The sequence below is a fragment of the Portunus trituberculatus genome, chromosome 18, assembly GCF_017591435.1.
Source record: "Portunus trituberculatus isolate SZX2019 chromosome 18, ASM1759143v1, whole genome shotgun sequence".
NCBI lineage: Eukaryota > Metazoa > Arthropoda > Malacostraca > Decapoda > Portunidae > Portunus > Portunus trituberculatus.
Window position 1 is genome coordinate 17975986 of NC_059272.1, and position 22128 is coordinate 17998113.

General features: G+C 38.1%; 2 protein-coding genes across 10 annotated transcripts in view; both read left to right on the forward strand.

The window, feature by feature from the left end:
• Positions 1-11087, forward strand: part of LOC123505515 (chorion transcription factor Cf2-like) — a 17697-nt gene extending 6610 nt beyond the window's left edge. For 4 of the 9 annotated variants that reach the window (XM_045256896.1, XM_045256893.1, XM_045256894.1 and 1 more), the window contains exons 2-6: positions 1-26; positions 513-1112; positions 1832-2050; positions 2534-2638; positions 4141-8439. The exon at positions 1-26 is cut by the window's left edge and continues 72 nt beyond it. In XM_045256896.1, the coding sequence (XP_045112831.1) occupies positions 1-26; positions 513-1112; positions 1832-2050; positions 2534-2638; positions 4141-4476 (1286 nt within the window). In that variant the 3' untranslated portion in view covers positions 4477-8439. Of the gene's footprint in view, positions 27-512; positions 1113-1831; positions 2051-2533; positions 2639-4140; positions 8441-8464; positions 8759-9008; positions 9299-9801 lie in introns of those variants that run through there. The other 5 variants (XR_006675180.1, XM_045256898.1, XM_045256897.1 and 2 more) reach the window with 5 other exon arrangements.
• Positions 11088-13461: 2374 nt separating this feature from the next.
• Positions 13462-22128, forward strand: part of LOC123505399 (protein draper-like) — a 551274-nt gene continuing 542607 nt past the window's right edge. Inside the window, exon 1 of the mRNA XM_045256624.1 lies at positions 13462-13697. The gene's annotated coding sequence lies outside the window, so the exon portion shown is untranslated. The remainder of the gene's footprint in view (positions 13698-22128) is intronic.

Sequence of the window (22128 nt, forward strand, 5' to 3'; positions counted from 1 at the left end):
ACATGCTGTCAGATGTTCGGGATGTGGTAAGGCTACGCTACTCAAATTGTTACAAGTTAAGAAGAAGATTATGTATATGTTTTGTACCTAAATATTGCTTAATGTAGATTTTATAAGACTTGATTATTTATGAAGTTGAAAACTATTATATATTGTGAAATTAGTAAGTTATAGCTGTTTTCTTTTAAAGTAATTACTACCAATATTCTTGATTTCTAAGTCACAGTATGATATAAAAATATATCATAAGAACTAAAATGATTACCTTGAAATAATGGCAAACACCATATACCAGTGTAAATTTCCATTTTTACAGTCTAGGATGCAAGATGACTGGTACTGGTGTGGGTGTTACTCTTGATGAATTTAAATTAACTTTCCATTGCCATTCCCATTCAGCATTCCTTGTGCAAAACCCGCTGAATGTTTCCTGCATTGTCGATCTATTATGTTTCTTCTTTTTCTTCGGTTAAGTTTTAGCACATGATTGTAAGTCTTTTTCTTCTTTCCAGGCAAGGTATACAGACGTGACACTAGCTTGTGATGGAAAATTTTATCCAGCTCATAAACTGGTGTTATCAACTTGTAGTGACTATTTCCTAAAGATGTTTGAAATCACATCATGTAAACACCCAGTAATTATTATCAGGGATGTGAAGTCTAAGAACATGGAAGCATTACTTAATTACATGTATGCTGGTGTTGTGAATGTAAGTCAGAGTGACCTGCCACAGCTTATCAAGGCTGCTGAGTTGTTGGAAATCAAAGGCTTGGCTGTGGCAGATGAACCTCCCAGTGACAGCAAAAGACCAGCACAGACCATAGACACTCCTGTGGATCGCAGCAGCCCAAACCCAAAGCGACCCAAACAAGATGAAAAGAGGCTGCCAGATCAGGCAGAAATGCTCATTAATTCTCCTACTCCACCTCAGTCATCTCCTCTGAGGAAAGATGACAATCTGGATGAGCAAGCAAATGCTCATGATGTTTATGAAAATGTGAACCAGAAACAAATTCAAAGTGAACTTAATCAAGATAGAAAAGATACAAGTTGCAGCAGATCTGAGCAGCTAGACAGCGAACATGGTTCAGACCAGTTGATCCTCGCAAGAGTAAGTGAAAATGAGGTGATTTATATTTGTTAATGAAATATATTGAAAATTTTAAATCTCACCCGACAAAATTCTGTCAATTTTAAGCCTTGAATGTTAAACTCTACATTGATTTATGAGTTTTTAAGCAGACTGAGGAAGAATATACAGATAAATATATTGTAAGAAACTTGTGTTATGAATGTATTAATTTTGTGATAGAAATGGAACATCACTGACGAAGTTGTGTCCAAAAATCTATTTGTTTGTATATCTCCCTGATGCTTTTTTCCACTAGCACCAACAATGGGGATGGCTAAGACTAAAGAGCTTCTCTCTTTCTACCTAAGCATTCCCTTCTTGCTTGTTCAAGTAGTTTTTGTGTATACCTAATAATCAAGTTGTAGGTATAACAAACAAGAGTTCGTTTTGTACTGTGAAGGTTCTTAGTCTTCTCTTTCTGTTCCTATTTTTGCTGTGCATATATAAGAAACATGAATCTGCTGGAGTTCTCTTTATAATAAATCATTATATAGATAATCATTCATCCTTCAGTCATTCAAGGAAACATATATACTATTACATATTATAATTGTTCATATTCAAACTTTGAATAAGTAGTACTCAGAGTTATGATTTTGAAAAGTTTTTCATTGATAAGACATTCTACAGTTACTTAAGTGTAGGTGATATGACAGCCATTGATGGAGTTCATTGTCAAGGTAAACTAAACTATTCAGCAGGTGGCAAGTGAGATTGGCATCAAGGAGGAGAAAATTGACTTGGAAAATGAAAAGGAGGCTGCAGACATGGGGTATGAATATGATTCTTTGATGACTGACCTTATCGGGGAGGAAGGAGGAGGCCCCAAAGAACACAGTGCATCCATGGAACCCTTTAACCACTCCTTAAATGAAGAGTCATATAGTTCTGAAGCAGGACCTTCTGGGTTGCAAGTGGTAAGATGATAATGACAGAATTTCTCTCTCTCTCTCTCTCTCTCTCTCTCTCTCTCTCTCTCTCTCTCTCTCTCTCTCTCTCTCTCTCTCTCTCTCTCTCTCTCTCTCTCTCTCTCTCTCTCTCTCTCTCTCTCTCTCTCTCTCTCTCTCTCTCTCTCTCTCTCTCTCTTCTATATCCCAGAATTAAAGTCTCAAACCTCTGCTGACAGCTCCTCAGTGAATGATTCTGGACTGATTCCTCCTTCACCTTCTGACTGGCTGTATCATTTTTGTTATTGATATTCTTCATAATAATGTTCTCATTCCCATCACACCACATGTCTAATATGATTGCTACATCATTATTGTGTATGTCATAATTATTTTATTCATGTCATTATGCATGTTATTTCTTGTAGTCTTAGGATGTAGTACTTGGAGGTACATATGTAATTTTTATATACTAACACAGGCTTTAAAGTTAATAATTTGTGTTTTTCATAGTGGCCAGTCCTTGGTGAAGGTGCAGAATCAGCTGGTCAGGGTTACACTGGAGGTCTGCCCGTAGGAAATCACTCCGGGCTGCAATCACTTCAAATGGATCACATGGTGAGTGTCTTGAAATAGTGGTTTTACTTGTTTTCATCTGTTTTCATTTTCTTACTCTTACATGTTGGAATTTGATTCGAGCATACAAGATAATGTCATTTACATTAGAAATTCTTGAATATCTTAAATTTTTCCTTATTGTATCCGTGCCTACAATTCTTTTCATTATTTTTTCAATATTAGAAGTGATCTCTTCTCAGTACAACCAGATCAAATATATTGCATAGGGAGGTTCTACTAATGCCCTGTCTTAGATACTATTTGTGTTGGTGTTAATGAAAGCAAGGACAGAAAATAACTATGGCTCTGACCTGGCTGAGGCAGGCACCTTCATCACTAAATGCAAATAATGAAGAATAATTTTCTATTGATCTAAGCAAGGATGACATCACTGCTGTAGGTCACAAGAGACAACTGCACAGTTGCCATTCAGGCAATTACAGTTCAGCTGCTAATTGGCATCCCTGTGGATGCTGGGGTGGCAGTGGTCTGCTCTCTGCCTCTGCATTATGGACTTTTAATGCAGCCCATTTCTACATTAGGGTTTTGAGTTCCCAGTATACAGTATGACACAAAGACAAACCAACTCTCTTTTAGATAGAATTTGTGTTTGGAACAACATGACTGTTGTGTGTCCTTTTTTTTTTTTTTCCAATTAATGAATTAGATTTTGCATGGTTTCATAAATTATCCGTATATCTGCACTATATTGGGATACTCCATATCTATTCTCTAACTCCACAATTCACTTCCAAACTTCATTATTCACTTCCAAACTTCATTCTGTTCTCATCTTGTCATTTGCTTCTGTTATGAAAATAGAAAAAGAAATGCCTTCCCTTATCCTTGATAAATCCCCTTTCATTTATTGTCCATGTTCCACAATTGGGCTGTTCACTGAAACAAAAGTGGAAGATGATGGTTTGGTATGCTCGTGAGTGGGAGCAACAATCTTTGGAGCTTTCTTCTTTATGTACAATACATTTACATACACGTATATGTAGCTAGAGATTTGAGGCTCGCAATGGTGGATATGAGGTGAATCTGGCCCTCTTTACCAATGATATGGATTTTTATATAGTTTACCAATAGTTACATGACATTATCATGTGTCATTTGGAGGGAACTGCATACCTAATATTTGGTCAGCACTAATTTACGTTATCTCAGGACTCTTAACCCATTGACTGCCATTTGGTACCATTTCCTAATTACCAGTCACTCTAATGCGTCTTTACTTGTCCTGCAGCCACATCCGATCTTTGAACTGAAAAGAAATTGCAAAATGTATCCTCTTTCATAGCTAACTTTCTTGAAGATGCTTAAAGAGAACACTTCACACATTGTTTCTGGTGCTGCTAAATGTTTCATGCCGCAGTGAAAGGGTTAAAGAATCCCAAAACCTTGTGTTTGATCTAACACATCCAGCTATGTATGATCCTCTTTTGCTATATTTTACCTATGACGATAGAATAAAAAATAACTGTGGTGATTCTCAACAGATGAGGAAAGTTACTGATGGTGAACATACTGTGAGAGGACAAGTCTTGGGAGAAATGAACAACTTTGCAACTCCATACAAGAGATATCTCTGTTCTTTCTGTGATTATGCAACAAATAATGCTACCTGTCACAAGCGGCATGTGCGCACTCACACTGGTGAGAAGCCTTTCCACTGCCCCTACTGCCCTGCAAAGTGCACTCGCAAAGCCACGCTGCTCGCCCACATACAGTGTCACACAGGGGAGACGCCTCTTATGTGTTCACATTGTCCTTATGTTTCAAGGCAAAAAAGTAATCTTAATAGACACATTAAAAGATATCATAGAAATTTATGAAATGACCAGTTTATGATAAGTAACATTCAGTTCAGATTGAAGAGCCTGTGAAATACAATAATCATTTCACTGTACGTATCACTAATTTTATGACTCTGATGTATTGCAATACAGTAAACCCTGAGTATATCAATCTAATTTGGGGAAGACGATAAAGGAAAATATTAGAAAAAATGGCAGTTAGATTTCTCCTCACACAGCCAACTTTGTTTGGTAAATGAGATGGAAGTTCGGTATACCAAAGTAAACCTCAAATAATATTAATTTTGGTGACTCATGGATTGGCTCTAAATTATACAGCTTATACTTTATTTTGGTTTGAATAAAACAACAGATCTTATGGAAAAATGCTTTTACTGTGCTCAAATAAACAAGAACACATGTGAAAACAAATAATTAAATTTAAATACATACTATACATACATACATAAGTACATACTAACACATCAACATTCCACTTCAACTGTTGCTGTGAGACTAAGGCATAGGCAGCATGTGCAGGTATGGTGTGTATGTTCACCAACACCACCACCACCACCACCACTCACACTGTCCTTATCTTCTTCCTACCTTCACTCACTCTCGTGCTGTTGTTGTCACTCACCAAATGGTCTCCCTCATATACTGACTTTTATTCAGTAAATCAGATGGATGGTTGGTGGGCCATAGTATGTTTGATAAATACAAAATTCTGTATAATAAGGTTTGAAATAATGATGGTTTACTGTATACTGAAAATACTTTCATAGCTTTTTCCTCACAAAGTTTCATTGTGAAAAATATGTGATAGTAATATTTATCTCAATAACAATAATGTTACCTCAGTATTTTCAGTTTGACTGCTTGCGTTTGATTGTCAGAACCTGTTATTGGAATATTGCATTTAGTTACTGTTCATTTATTTTAATGCCAAAGTGATGTAATGGTTCAGCTGTCTATTCAGACATGCAGACATAGATACAAATTACTGAAGTAAAATTAGACTTCTTTATATACTTTTTTGGGGGGAATATGTCATTCTGTTAAACATTTCATAAGAAGCAGCATATTTTTTTTATTCATGATGGTGTATGATTTGACTTTTGTGTGTAAGGGAGTCAGCCTAATCAGATTGATATTAGGTGCCCTTAGATTTTGAGCTTTAAAGACAGCCATGATGGCCAGCTCTTCAAGTTTGCACCTTGCTTTCTGGCACCCAGTGCTAAGTCTCCAACTCTACACTGTGAAGCACCTTGGGTGCTTCTTACACGGAAGCTACCAAAGGAGTGTCGGCACATCAGACAAGTGGGGCTGTCACCCACATCGATTGTTGCTGGCATAAGTGAAAGGTAATTGGCAACCATGCTCAAATAGTATGAAATAACAAGTTAGTACAGTCTTCTGGCAGAAGAGGGAGTGTTTGCTGCCCTTTAATTTTTTAAATCGATTCCAAAATTCAAAGGATGTTGCTTAGGAAGGAGCCATGAAAAGGCCCTGAGAGCAGTTTTTTTTACAAAACTGCTCTCAAAGTGTCCAGAATTCAAGTTACTCCTGCTAAGGGCTGCCTCTTTCTAAAAGAAACACCAGGAGAATAATTCGTAATTTATGTAGACCAACTGGATCAGTTAGTACAACTCCTAACCATTAATATCTTTCAATCACTAGTCCTGTGCATTTAACCTGAATAGATTATTAGATTTATCATTCAGTGATAGCTTAAAAAAATAACAGCAAAAGCTCATAAGTGTGTAACCAAAAAGGGATCTATCACTGACTAGTATGAAGAAACAGAATTCATAGTTAAATAGGTAATGCTCATGTCTAACATGATTTTGTGATATCCTGTGTGTCTTTATGATAATGGTATTTGTGAAAATCCTTTTCCAGAAATGTCACAGCAAAAGTCTCATTTATTTTTATTAATTCACATCATCCAACCATTTTTTAATTGTCATCTTCATTCATTCATCTTACCATTTAACATAGTATAAAAAATTTTGAGACTAGGCCTACAGTATTGGCAAACAAATTTGAATGTCAGGATATATTGTTATTTGTTAGAGGATTCTAATTATATGTACATCTTTTCATGACATGTGAGCACTGAGTTAAGTAGCATGTGGTGACTGCTCATGCTTGACGATTGCATGAGGAGACCGTAAAATACCATCCAATGCTGCTTAGGCTGACAAAGGACATTAATCATTCACCATTTCATTATATTTTTATTTGTGATAAAACTTGCTTCTGATTACTTTACCATTTATGAGTAAAGATGTGGATACAAAGCTTTACAGAGAAGAAAGATCACAAACTATTGCATGGAGACAAGAAAATCTATTTATTGCTGAAATTGCTAGATATGTGAAGGTATTAAAATCCACCATCTTGGTCACTGCTGAAGGATTATGTTCTGATGCTATTCCACATCATAAATCTGGTTCTGGATGGCAGAGGAAGATTACAAAACTACTAAGAAGCTGATGAAAAGAGGAGCAGTTGGTGATTGTGGTCTGTTTTTCTTAAAGCAAGGAGAAACAAAGAATGCTATGGGATATAAACAAGTTGTGGAGTATCATTTGTTGCCTTGTTACCTCTTGTTTGATCTTGACTTCTTCATGCAAGAGAGTGCACTGTGCCACTGTACAAAATCCATGATAGGCTGGTTCTCTGAAAACATGATCCAGCAGCTGGATTGGCAAGGAAACTCCTCTCACTTGAATCCAGTAGAACCAGTGCTTAGTGACTGGGACACTTCATCTACTTTGAAATTGAAAACAGCAGTTCTAGCATGTGGGAAAGTGATTCAACACCAGAGTACCTCTAAAGATTTTCACATTCCATACCAAACAGTTTGAAACATGGCAAGTACTGTATTAACATCAGACAGAGGAGGAATTGCTATCAGTCATTCTGGCTGTGTTGTAAAAAAATAAAAGATAAATATCAACATTTATCTTTTTCTTGCTGTCACATTGAATGCAAGAAAATACTTGACTTAATTTTGGACACAATTCCCCATGAAAATATTCCTCCTGAGTAGTGATATAGTGCCTATCATATTTCTAAAGTATTGATGTGTCAGAAATGTTATTTTGTGTTAAACTTGGTTAAATAATCTTAGCTCTTACTGCTGACCCAGGTGTTTACCTTGGAGTGCTCTAGTCAGTGTACCATCAGGACATCAGACACATTGCATGGAGTGTGCATCAGACTTCATGAATGTAATGCTCTATGCTCCAAATTTTGGTATTCTTGAATATTTCTTTTTGGCAGATCTGATTCTTGTTTCCACTCCAGCAGTGTTCTTCAAGATAATTATATGTCTATATGTTTGTGTAAGGAAATGTGTAATATGAAATACATTTCCTATTTTAAAGCACAGTACAGTATAAGCTTATAAGCTTTGTAGTATGTACTACTGTATTTATTTAATGTATATTCAAGAAGTGAATTATTTATCATTGTGTGATCTTTGAGGAGACACTAAAAGAAATGAAACAAAGACATACACTCAAACATTTTATATTTAATATATAGATTATAATATAAAAGTGGAAATATCTGTGGATGCAGTAAGATAAAATAATAGTTGTATAGCAATGCCATATATTTGATTTATTGTTGAATAACATGATATCATAATATCTTTCAAATTAAAAAGCAAGTTCTGCTTTAGAGGAAAAATATTAGAATATCTACAATAAAGTTTAAATTTTCTGATAGTATTCTATTTTTTTACTCGGATGAAAAATATATTTAGAAATTCATTTTAGCATGTATAAAAACTTAATACACACTTGAAAGACCATAAATAAAAACATTGAAAAATGTTTTTTATTCACAGTTCACACATCTTGTACTTCTTTATGTAATAAATGAAAGAATAAATGCTAAATTTGAATAACTTTTCTATGTTTGTTTCAATTTTCTTTTCAAGTATAGGAGTAACTGCAATGTTGCTTAGTATAATACAATACAGTGTATGTTTCTGGGGCCTTCTATATAGGAGGCTAAGATGGGCATTGCCTACAGGTGGGGGCTGAAAGTGAGTGCCAGTGGGTGGCACGAGGCGTGGCTCAAGGACCAGCATTCAGCTTCAGTTCCCGGAGCAGCAAGAAGCACCACCTCAGGAAGGTTCACCAGTGTCCATTTTGTAGCTATGCCACAGGTTTTCATCACAATCTGACCAAGCACGTGAGGACCCACACGGGAGAGAAGCCCTATGTATGCACTCAGTGTCCCTTCAGAGCCAATCAAAACAGCAGTCTCAAGAGACACATGCATAAAATACACAATGAAGGTAAGCCTAAGTCTTTGTGTTCAATTTATGATAGAGATGCACTCTCCTACTATACTATGCTAATATTCTTTAAAATTGATGTTGGCTTTTATCAGAATAATAAGAAGTAGGGAAAAAGATGTTTAGATCTATATATTATCTGAGTCTTTGTACAGCAAGGTAACACAAAATTACTTTGCTAATTTTAAAGGATTTAGATTTACAGTGTTAAAATTGAGACTATAGTAAGGTGACATTTTCTTCCCAACAGCATGTGGTCAAGACAGGATACAAATGAGAGTGCAAGCAGTGCCTCAAGTGTAGCAGTGGCAGCAGCAGGGCATTGCTCAGCTTATCTTGCCAATCCTTGTCATTGCTGTTGAACTGTGCAGAATTTTTGTAAATCTAAGTGAATTTTTTAACTTGTTGTAAAGTGTGTATTTATGTTTAGAGAAATACATGGATACTGAACCTTGCATTCCAAATGCAAAAGACAAATTGATGTTCAAATATAGAGCAGTGAGTACTGTATATGGAAAAGTAAAATGTGTATGACTTACATCCTGTTTCTGTTATTTAACTTGCAACTGGAGCCTAAACTGTTTGTAACCTCATCAGTGATGGGACAGTGGGTCTTGTAACCTCATCTTGTATTTATCCATAGCGCAGCCAACCTGTCTTTTATCACAAGATGATGGCGCACAACAACAGTGTGTAGCTGTGGAGCCTTATCATGGAGATTGTTAGATATGTTGTCCAACTGTCCATTGCGCATTGTGGTGTCTTGAGGAAGGATCACCTCTCTCTCTCTCTCTCTCTCTCTCTCTCTCTCTCTCTCTCTCTCTCTCTCTCTCTCTCTCTCTCTCTCTCTCTCTCTCTCTCTCTCTCTCTCTCTCTCTCTCTCTCTCTCTCTCTCTCTCTCTCTCTCTCTCTCTCTCTCTCTCTCTGGTATTCCTATTAACTATATATACTATATACTGATTGTTGTTTGTTGTATGCACTGATTGAGGCCTGAGGCAGAGGGGTCAGGACTCAGCAAGCTGATGGTCATGATTACATTACAGGTCTTGGAGTCCTCAAACTTAGACAGCGGAAGTGTTGGAGCTGGATTAAAGTCATACAAGATGCATCACTGTCCATATTGCTCTTATTCAGCTGGATTCAACTATCTCCTCCTGCGACACATTCGAACTCACACGGGGGAGAAGCCTTACTGGTGTCCTCAGTGCTCCTATCGGGCCTCTCGGAAAGACTCCCTCAAGCAGCACATGGGCACACATGCTCCACTTGCCAAGATTGAATGATTTTGAATGACTAATTAAATGTACTTTTTTTTGTTGTTGGTGGTTTGCATATCACAATGAGTTGTTAGGTTATCTAAGTGCTGAGGGTTTAAAGCATCTTGTTGTGACTGAAAATAAGCATCACATGACCACTCTCATACTGCTGCCAAGCCACACACATATACAAAGAAATTATTATTATTATAATTATTGCTATTATTATTATTATCATTATTATAATTATTATCATTATTATTATTATTATTATTATTATTATTACATTATTATTATTACTACTATTACTTTATGAAAAGGTATGAGTACAGTCTATTGGGTTTTAATTGATTCTCTTAAATTCAGTGGTTCGTCAATATCAAATCGTCCATGAGTAATTATCTAGACTGAAAGTAAATGGAGTGTGAAATATGATGCTGGTGCAGTAATGTAATGGCACTTCAATATCCATCACACTCACCAAACAATTATGAATGGTGATTGTAACAAACAAGCTGAGAAATGTGATGCATACCTTACTTTTGTTTATTTATTGACTTTAAAAAAGCTAACAATGCAGTTAATTTTATCATGAAAAAGCAGACACAAATGAAGGTTTTTATTTGTTTTTCCAAAAGTATTGATATATTAAGTAATTGAATTTGGTATGCCAATAGTTTAAAAAATGAATGATATGTTTTCCTTATCAGAGAAGTTAGAATGTGTGGAAGGTTCATGTGTGTTAGAAGACTCATGCACCGTGGAGGGAAAAATCCTGACCTCATGCAGTGAACCTGATTCCACAACGTGACGTGTTCTGAAACACACTGCGTTCCTTGTCAAGACGCAGCATTTTACACTTCCTGACAGACGCGTTATTTAGTGTTCATTATTAGAAAGAAGAGCGTTGACCTTATTTAGCCACGGAGACAGAGTGCGGATTAAGATATAAATCAAAGAATGTCATGGTCCCTTAATGAAGATTTTGTACTGCATGTTATACCTCTGGTAACCGCAATTTTATCTCCTTAACTGTACGTGTAATGATTTCATAAACCTCTGAAAGAATCATATTTAATCGTATATTCTACCAACGTCTCCTCATCAGTGTTATACTATTTTTAACACATTCGAAATGTTATTGTAAAAAGTTTTTTCATACGCAATCAACTACACAATTAAGGCACAGTCGCATTCCTATTCCCTTCCTCCAGTGTTTGGAAGTGCTTTCTCCCTGTATTGATGCGGAGCCCCTGGACCCAGCACACACTCCGCGGCCCTTCTCTGGCCCTGCCACCCTTGTCTTGTCTCGCCGTGCCTGGTGCAAAGGAGACACTATGGTGGGATGTTGCGTTATAAACTCTCTCTCTCTCTCTCTCTCTCTCTCTCTCATAGGACACGGTACCGTTCGTACCATTCTATCTATAAATCAATTTGCCTGATCAAAGGCGGTAGATTATACAATAATTCTGAAGAGCCACCGCGATATCGCGAATCGTTCAGTTGTCAACACTGGTGGTGGTCTGAGCGTCTATTTACATGTTAATGTAATTTACACTCGGTGGAATGGCAGGCGAGACAAGTCCCTTCTCTGTCTGTAATAAAACCGAATGTATAAGACGGCATCGGTTTTTCCTGATTCGCCTTTCCCAGTGGACAATAAAAGCATACCCTCTCAGTGCCTTCACGGCTCGTGTTCAGATCAGCTTCATGTGTACCTTCATTACTGCGTCGAGTTCCGCGCAGCACCCAAGGGAACAACCGGAGTCTTTGAGCCGCTCTCTTCGCATACAAAACGCAGTTTTCGATTGAGACCAGTAAAGGATCTCATTTACTTTGAGACTAGAAGGCCCAGGTAAAGGATGAGTTGCCTTTGTAGGTGCCTTTCATCCTGGTTGATGGCGGCCTGCGTGACAGTGTTTTTCCTCAGCATGACTCGGCCTGTATTCCAGTGCGGAGGCTTAGGCTACGTATTGAGAGTGTGGGCTTGGTGTAATACAGGTGTAGTGTAGGTGTATAGTGACGATGAGGATCTTACCCATACAATGCTCCTATCCCATGCTAATAGCCGGCTACCGGGCAGAGTTAGGGACAGGCAAAGGGTCTACGTCTGGTCAACAAGAGACAGGGCAGCGCCAGCATGGGTGAGGGTTTGGATGATAAGTTAATGACAAATGATATAATCTTTAGTTTTCTATCGAAATTACACATTAGCAAAGATTTGTAAAGAGAGAACACAATCTCGCTTCTAAAGTCACTCCAAAAGCATGTATGTTATGTACGGTAAATGTCTTTGAGAAATGCGTGTGCGATATTATGAAACAGTTTTTGGTGGAGGTATTGTTGTAACCACGTGGCAATAAGTAGGATCTAATGTCCTTTGATCTTCAGTTTTGCCGATCCCGTTTTAGAATTTTTTTAAGTGTATTTATTTATTTATTTTTTTTACTGTCGCCTTGCTGATGTTTTATCTCAACTCCCTCCCCACTCTCTCTCTCTCTCTCTCTCTCTCTCTCTCGTAATCTAGTTCGCGATGCGTGTCCTGGGTCTAGTGCACCCCATGCAGAGATGAGTGGGACGCAAGAAATGTTCATATTGAATAGCATAGACAGAGCCTGTATGAGGAAAAAGAAGTAGAAGAAGAAATAAAATAATAAGTTCCGCCAGGACATGCCGTCTTGAGAGAGAGAGAGAGAGAGAGAGAGTTTCATTGCGACTGAGTGGCTGGGAGTAAAGACTGCTCTCTTCCCTCTTGCAGGTGCACTTACAGAGGTGGTGTCGTCAGGGTCTGTCCGTCCTGCGCCCCTCCTCCCCTGACAGGCTGGAGGCAGCCCGAGACACAATGCTGGGTCTTGTAGCCGTGGGTGTTGTTGCTCTCCTTTGATGAATGGGAGTTAATCTGCTTGTGATAATGAGACATGACAAAATCCCCCTGATTAATTGATAATAAAGGGGAGGCCTTTCCCATTCTGAAACAACGTTATTAGAGTTGTGTCTTTGGTCTATTAATTTAGCTCAATGACTTGATGGCGCAAGCGCTGTAACCCCGGTGGTGCGGGCGGGCGTACGAGTAATGATGCAGGGGGCTCACATCCGTAGTCTCGAGGGACGCTCTCAACTATCAGGGACTGAAGACCTTATACGACTGGTCAGAGGAATCACTTGTTGTACAAAATGACTTAATTACAACAAACAACAACTTACACCTAAAATATGTATTTCCTATTCAACCCCATTTATAATTTGAGACAAAGTATATTAGACAAAGACTATTGTTCCTGAATTGATAACCTATCATATGAAAGCAAGATTTTGTGTTTAATAGCTTGTTGATGTATGGCAAAGAGGGAGATAAATGAATTTCAATAGTACGAGAACCTGGGAGGAGGACAGTGGCAACACTGCAGCAAATCCAACATAGTCAGTTAGAAGGTGACGTGAGAGAGTGATTGTGAGCCTCCCTAGTGACCACCACCCAGTGATCTATTGGTGATCAGTGCTTCCTTACTAACCATCGAGAGTGTTGCTAGACAGCATGTGAATGTTGAGTTACAGTGTTTAGAGTGTTGCCAGTGGTTAGGTAGTGCAGTGCGGCGCCGTCCTGTGAAGGCACAAGTTGGGAGGATTGTGTCTCGGCGCCTCGCGAACAGCATCCAGGGGAGCCTCGCCCCCTTCTTGGAAAGGTGAGTGTCCTGCAGGGGTCGTGTGTCATACGAAGTCTGGAGTGGCATCAAGGGAGGGTGTGTGTGTGGCTTGGGGCGGGGTGTAGTTATCGCTGCCCCGAGGCTGCAGTACTGGAGCTCGCTGAGTCTCGGTGGTTCGGGTAATGAAGCATTAAATCCTCGTCCGTGTGTCAAGGAAGGGTCACACTTCATGCTGAGTGGCCCTTGTGTTCGATAAGGGTGATCAATATGGCTCAGATCACCGTTTGGCTTGGAAGCGTGGAGCAAGGCAGGCAGGCAGGCAGGAGTGAGTGGGTGGTGTGTGGGTGGGGGGGAGAGCGAACAATAGTTAAGGTCTCGTAGCTGCATGAATGGTACTTTGCTTAACAAGTGATTGCTTATCGTGAGCCGAGTGTGAGGGGCAGACGGTCATTGTTGTTGAAAGCGTTCACTGCTGCTGCTGACTTTCCTCCGTCAGTCCAGACCATCGGTGCTGGACTGAGGTGAACGTGCGGTGTTGCACTCCTGTCTCGAAAAAAAGAAAAAAAGTAGAGGGGAAAAAAATGTTTCTCTGGATTGCATGAAGATCAATCACACAACAGTTTATGATGTGGTATATGATTGGTCGAAATAAAATGTTAGAATATCTCGTCTAACAATCAACTAATAAGTCAAATTAGCCAATACCTGCTCGCCGTAAGCAGCTGTGGTGGCGGAACTTGTCGTGACCTCCGATCTTTGATGGCGTTCAGGACATAACAAACTGAACGAGGTAATGAATGCTCCCATCACGGACAAAGGGGGCGATGACATAAGGGAGGGGAGGGGGTTAACTAGAACTGGTTCACCCCAAGGCCTTGTTACCCCTGCTCTCCCCACCCTACCCCCTCTCGCCCCAAACCCTTCGCCCCGCCACTCGCTAGCCAGCCTCAGCCTCAAGATTTATGAGAGCAAAATTAATGTCATCAAAATACGCATGATTTTTATAATTTATTGTTCTCTGTGTGGTTAAATTAACGTATAATAAAATATATTATTGTCTTCGTTTTTATTGCCATTGGTAATTTTTAGAACCGTTAATACCTTTTAATGTCGTTACTGACTCACTGTGTAATTTATATCGGTTTACTGACTATACGTGTGGGTTTGACAACTTGGCAAAGGGGTTTTGGGCTGCGGACTGTCTTGTATGTAACAAGATAAGTGATGTGAAGGAGGCAAGGCATGCAAGTCATTGCTTTCTCTCTCTCTCTCTCTCTCTCTCTCTCTCTCTCTCTCTCTCTCTCTCTCTCTCTCTCTCTCTCTCTCTCTCTCTCTCTCTCTCTCTGATCGTTTATGTAGTTTTCATAAAGGGAGAATCTTTAATCTTCCACCTGACTTAGCCATCCTTTCATGACACACTTCAAACGAACTTGTTTTTCACGCATACATACCTTCAGCGAAAGCACATCACAGAGGCGAGGTCGACTTTGGTACCTCAATCTGTTTTCATCACAATTTTTCATATATATATATATATATATATATATATATATATATATATATATATATATATATATATATATATATATATATATATATATATATATATATATATATATATATATATATATATATATATATATATATATATATATATATATATATATATATATATATATATATATATATATATATATATATATATATATATATATATATATATATATATATATATATATATATATATATATATATATATATATATATATATATATATATATATATATATATATATATATATATATATATATATATATATATATATATATATATATATATATATATATATATATATATATATATATATATATATATATATATATATATATATATATATATATATATATATATATATATATATATATATATATATATATATATATATATATATATATATATATATATATATATATATATATATATATATATATATATATATATATATATATATATATATATATATATATATATATATACATATATATATATATATATATATATATATATATATATATATATATATATATATATATATATATATACATATATATATATATATATATATATATATATATATATATATATATATATATATATATATATATATATATATATATATATATATATATATATATATATATATATATATATATATATATATATATATATATATATATATATATATATATATATATATATATATATATATATATATATATATATATATATATATATATATATATATATATATATATATATATATATATATATATATATATATATATATATATATATATATATATATATATATATATATATATATATATATATATATATATATATATATATATATATATATATATATATATATATATATATATATATATATATATATATATATATATATATATATATATATATATATATATATATATATATATATATATATATATATATATATATATATATATATATATATATATATATATATATATATATATATATATATATATATATATATATATATATATATATATATATATATATATATATATATATATATATATATATATATATATATATATATATATATATATATATATATATATATATATATATATATATATACCATTACGATAACAGAGCTCTATTGCATAGGCGTTAGTGCCGTCAGCAGTGTTTTAATAGCTGGACTCGACACTCACATCCCATCCACCATTCATAGACTTATTTGATTCAGTAACATCGGTGTCTTGTCCCTAGGGGCCTAGACCATTGGTATTCCTATCCATTTAACAATTAGGGAAGATGCAAATAGATATAATTATTTGAATATTTCAAAAATTTGCCAAAAAATTTATAAAGCCTAAATGAAAAATGTGTGACCACAGATTTGTTTACTATATCTCAGAGAATCAAATGTTAAGAGAATAAATTTGTAGTGAAAAGCAGGAAAAACTAGACAGTTTATCTTATCTGAAGATTCAGACATTTTTCGAAATTTGCCAAAATTCTTATAAGGCCTAAATGAAATTGGACAAAATAGGCCTAACCTGACCAAACCTAATTACTGTATTTTTTCTTAGATGAAATTATTACTGTTGCTTTTTTTTTATTCCTTTTTTCTTATTAAATATTGCTTTTTTTTCCCCTGATAGTTTCTTTCCGAGCAGCAGCCTGCTCATCACGAAGCGGCGCAGCGCAACCTTTGCCAACACACATGGTGCACACGGTCCCCTGCTCCACACCTGCCTGACTGCTGACGCCACCTGTTCTTACGGGGTGGCGGCGGGTCAGCGTATCTCAATCATATGCAGCTTCCCCCAACACGTACCCCTTCACACCACCATTATGACCCTGATGCTGCTGCTGCTGCTTTTATTGTTGTTGTTGTTGTTGTTGTTGTTCCCCACTTCTTTTCTCCACTTTCTTTATATTGTTTTCTATGTGGCTTTTCTTCCCCAACACACACACACACACACACACACACACACACACACACACACACACACACACACACACACACACACACACACACACACACACACACACACACTCACTCACTCACTCACTCACTCACTCACTCACTCACTCACTCACTCACTCACTCTCTCTCTCTCTCTCTCTCTCTCTCTCTCTCTCTCTCTCTCTCTCTCTCTCTCTCTCTCTCTCTCTCTCTCTCTCTCTCTCTCTCTCTCTTGGTGTCTTATGCCTTCCTTTCACATCTTCCTCTGATCACTTCGTCTCCTTCATTCCTCTCACATTGATTGATAATGCTTATCGAATACTGAATGAAGGAATAGAAGACACGTAGCTAATCGACTATGTATGTATGTATGTATGTATGTATAAATGCATGTATGTATAGTCTTCATATGTAAAGGTCTCCCTGTCTGTGTGTGTGTGTGTGTGTGTGTGTGTGTGTGTGTGTGTGTGTGTGTGTGTGACGATCCGTCGTGTGTGTGTTGACAATCCGTCGTCCTCAAGCGTAAAGTGTTTCAAGAAGAGTGGCACGAGTCTTCCTAAGTTTTGAAATTAGAAGATTGGTTTCACATAATTCATTGGAGCGCGCGCGTACACACACACACACACACACACACACACACACAGAGAGAGAGAGAGAGAGAGAGAGAGAGAGAGAGAGAGAGAGAGAGAGAGAGAGTTTATTTTATAACGATAAAAGAACATTTGTAACGATACATAATACAAAATTGCAAGCGAAAACAAAACAATGCATCTTTATGAGCCATTTGTTCAAAGCAACACACACACACACACACACACACACACACACACACACACACACACACACACACACACACACACACACACACACACAGATGATTAATGAACTAGTAATTAGTCACTTAATTTGATACACGCATCAGTTTTATTGCATGTAGTGTTTCTCCTAACTGTATATTTCAAGCCTAGCCCTCCGTGCTCCGCAATTAACCCTTTTGTGCTCAGGTCGTTGTTGTTGTCGTTGTTATTGTTATTGTTACTTTTATTACCATTATTATTATTATTATTATTATTATTATTATTATTATTATTATTATTATTATTATTATTATTATTATTGTTGTTGCTGTTGTTGTTGTTTAAAGTTTCTTTGCTATTATTACAGGTAACTTTTATTGTAGATCTAATGGGACAACAACAAATGCTGCTACTACTGCTACTGCTACTACCACTGCTACTGCTACTGCTATTGTTACTGCTACTGCTACTGCTACTGCTACCACCACCACCACCACCACCACCACCACCACCACCACCACCACGATCATCTCTCCCCATCTACTAATAAATGCAACACTTGCTCATTATTAACACGAGAAACGCCTTTGACAATCTGGCTAAACGTCTCTGTGGCCTTTGAGAAATAACCCCAGTGAGAGAGCAGCCTTTTTCAATACGAGTGGATGAGACACTTTTTTTTTCTCCAAAGTTCGTATTTTTCAACGTTTTCTTTTCTCGTGGGTGTTTTCAAAAGTCACATAGAGTCATATAGCGTTATCATGGTCGTTGTACTCATTGTTGACGCGGACTCCTCGTTAAGCAATGTCTAATAAAGGAAACACCGTTGAAGACCACAGTGACACCCAGTAGAGCCCATTAAAAAGTAGTCAAGATAAGGAGTCCACACATTTGAGAGTGGCGACCATTGAGCAACGCCTGAGGTAGTCCGTGCTACACACACACACACACACACACACACACACACACACACACACACACACACACACACACACACACACACGAGGAGGAAGAGGAATAGCAGCAACAACAGGAGGAGGAGGAGGAGGAGGAGGTGGAGGAGGAGGAGGAAGAGGGTGAGGAGGAGGAGCAGAAACAGTAGCGGAAGGAGGAAACATAGGTTGGTAAAAGAATGGACGAAGGAACCCGCTGAGAGAGAGAGAGAGAGAGAGAGAGAGAGAGAGAGAGAGAGAGAGAGAGAGAGAGAGAGTGAACTGGAAAGGAGGAGAAGAGGGGAAAGGAGGATGGAGAACGAGGACAAGGACACAGAGGAGGAGGAGGAGAAGGACAAGGAAGAGTAGGAGGGGAGGAGGAGGAGGAGGAGGAGGAGGACAAGGAAAAGTAGGAGGAGGAGGAGGAGGAGGGAGGTGAGGGAAAGGGATCGGGGGCACACTAACCTTCGGGGACGCCTGGCAGAGTCCCAAATTGGTTGTATTATGGCTAGAATTCTGAACTTATTATTTTGAGTTTGGATTATTTGTCGTGTGCTTCTTGACGGGGCTTCCTTGTGTGTGTGTGTGTGTGTGTGTGTGTGTGTGTGTGTGTGTGTGTGTGTGTGTGTGTGTTATTGAATTTGCGCTCTCTCTCTCTCTTCTCTCTCTCTCTCTCTCTCTCTCTCTCTCTCTCTCTTTTAATTGTTGTATTTCTCTTTCTCTTGTTTACTTTAATTGTTGTATTTTTGTTGTTGTTTGTGTTAGTGTGTGTGTGTGTGTGTGTTTCACCATCTATCACTCCTCATGACATTTGCTATTCTCATCACCCCTCACCACCCATCATTCATTCCCATACCTTTACTCTCCACTGGTAACCATCACACCTCTGTCACCTCCATCACCTCCCTTCCATTTCCCATCGCCGCCTATGACACCCATCAGCTCCCGTCACTCGGCATCACCACCTGCCACCATTCCATTACTCCCATCAATAGCGCCCCAGCATCCCGTCACCAGCACGCGGCCATCCACCATCACCAGTCATCACCAGTCATCACCAGTCATCACCTATCGGTCATGAGTCACTAACGCACATTTGTAAGGTCAACATTTGGTGTTTATTTAGCGAATCTGTTGGTGAAGCGATGGGATTTCTGCTACTACTACTACTACTACTACTACTACTACTGGTACTGCTGCTGCTACTGCTATTGCTACTGCTACTGCTGGTGCTGGTGCTGGTGCTGCTGCTGCTGCTGCTGCTGCTACTGCTGCTGAAATTTTTTTTCTTATTATCAATGACTTTTTATTTCCTTTCTTTTTTCTCCTTTTCCTATTCCTCCTCCTCCTTCTCCTTCTTCTCCTTGTCCTCTTCCTCTTCCTCTTCCTCTTCCTCTTCCTCTTCCTCTTCCTCTCCTCCTCCTCCTCCTCCTCCTCCTCCTCCTCCTCCTCCTCCTCCTCCTCCTCCTCCTCCTCCTCCTCCTCCCCTGCAGCACAACCAGCATAAGATGTGTTTCAGATCTGCGGTGAAAGTCGTGCACTGTTGTTTGCTGTGCACTACTTGATATGACGCGCGCGCGCGCGCGTGTGTGTGTGTGTGTGTGTGTGTGTGTGTGTGTGTGTGTGTGTGTGTGTGTGTGTGTGTGTGTGTGTTTATTTGTCTGTCTGTCTGTCCTCTCCGTATAGCAAAATCATTAAATCTTTAAGTTAGGAGGGACCCTAATTCCTAATAACATACACACACACACACACACACACACACACACACACACACACACACACACACACACACACACACACACACACATCCTTCTCATGGACGACGTCACTAAGTATATACCTATACTTTCCTCCCAGACTGCAGTAATATAACCGCCATAGTTTCGTTATTAAACCTTGAATCTCTCTTATCATAGAAGGCAACTCATCCCAGCAAGACGTGTATCTTCCTGTTGACTGATGGAAGTGAACAGGATAATGAAGCAATGTGAAGCTCTGTGTGTGTGTGTGTGTGTGTGTGTGTGTGTGTGTGTGTGTGTGTGTGTGTGTGTGTGTGTGCAGAGAGGGATACCTTAACTTGTCTTGTAATATCAATGTATATCTGGGAATCTGTATTAGCTGTGATGCTGCAATGCCAACTAGAACCTTGAAATCTCCTACGCTAATAAAGACTAATAGCACGCTTACACCTGTACTGTCTGTAGCAATTACTGGTATTCCCTGCCGTGTAATAATACTAAGATGTGTGGCGCTGCTCGTATGTACGTCACCTGAACCGCTGGATTGTGTGGCTTGTACCTGAGTCTTGGCTAAACAGAGACTTGAACTAAATGATGAAGATCTCCCGTGTGCTCGTGAGGGAATTTCCTATCAGGCCACGAAGCTCCACATGTAAGCCTGAGTTAAGTAATAGTGCCTCGCCGTTCGTGCTCCTGTCACGGTCTGGTAATGTTATGCAATGGTTCTTCAAAGGTGCGGCATTAAGAATATTGTTGAAACACACACACACACACACACACACACACACACACACACACACACACACACACACACACACACACACACACACACACACACACACACACACACACACACACTCACTCACTCACTCACTCACTCACTCACTCACTCACACTCACACTCTCTCTCTCTCTCTCCCAGACTCTCCACCCAGACTAAAGAAACAGACATAATACAGTAAAAACTCGGATCATTTAAACATAACGTACAAAAAAACAACCATTATGAACCAGAGGAAACTTCTGGTTCATAATGGTTAACCTCTTAAGTACCATGACGCGTTTCCATATTCACTCTGCTTACTATTTGGTGATTTTCCTACAGCTTCAGAAACTCACGTGGGGGATTAAAATAGTGAAGACTGAGGCCATTAATCTTCTGACCTCCATAGACCCTTCCTAATGTCAATAAAATGGTCTAATCGTACAGAAAACTCAAGGTAAAAATGTGTTCCAGTATTGAAGGGGTTAAACAGAGAGATAGACGGACAGGCAGGCAGACAGATGGAGATACTAGGAGGCAACGCATGAACAGACACCCACAAAGGCAGACCGACACGCACACAGACCAATATTGACACTCTGGGAACAAGGGTTTGGGGTTCCACTAGTTGGTTCAGAAAGGATCGAGCAGAATGAACCTGAACATAGAGTTGAGAGTATTATTTTTACTTGCTTTCTTTTCGCTGTGCTTGT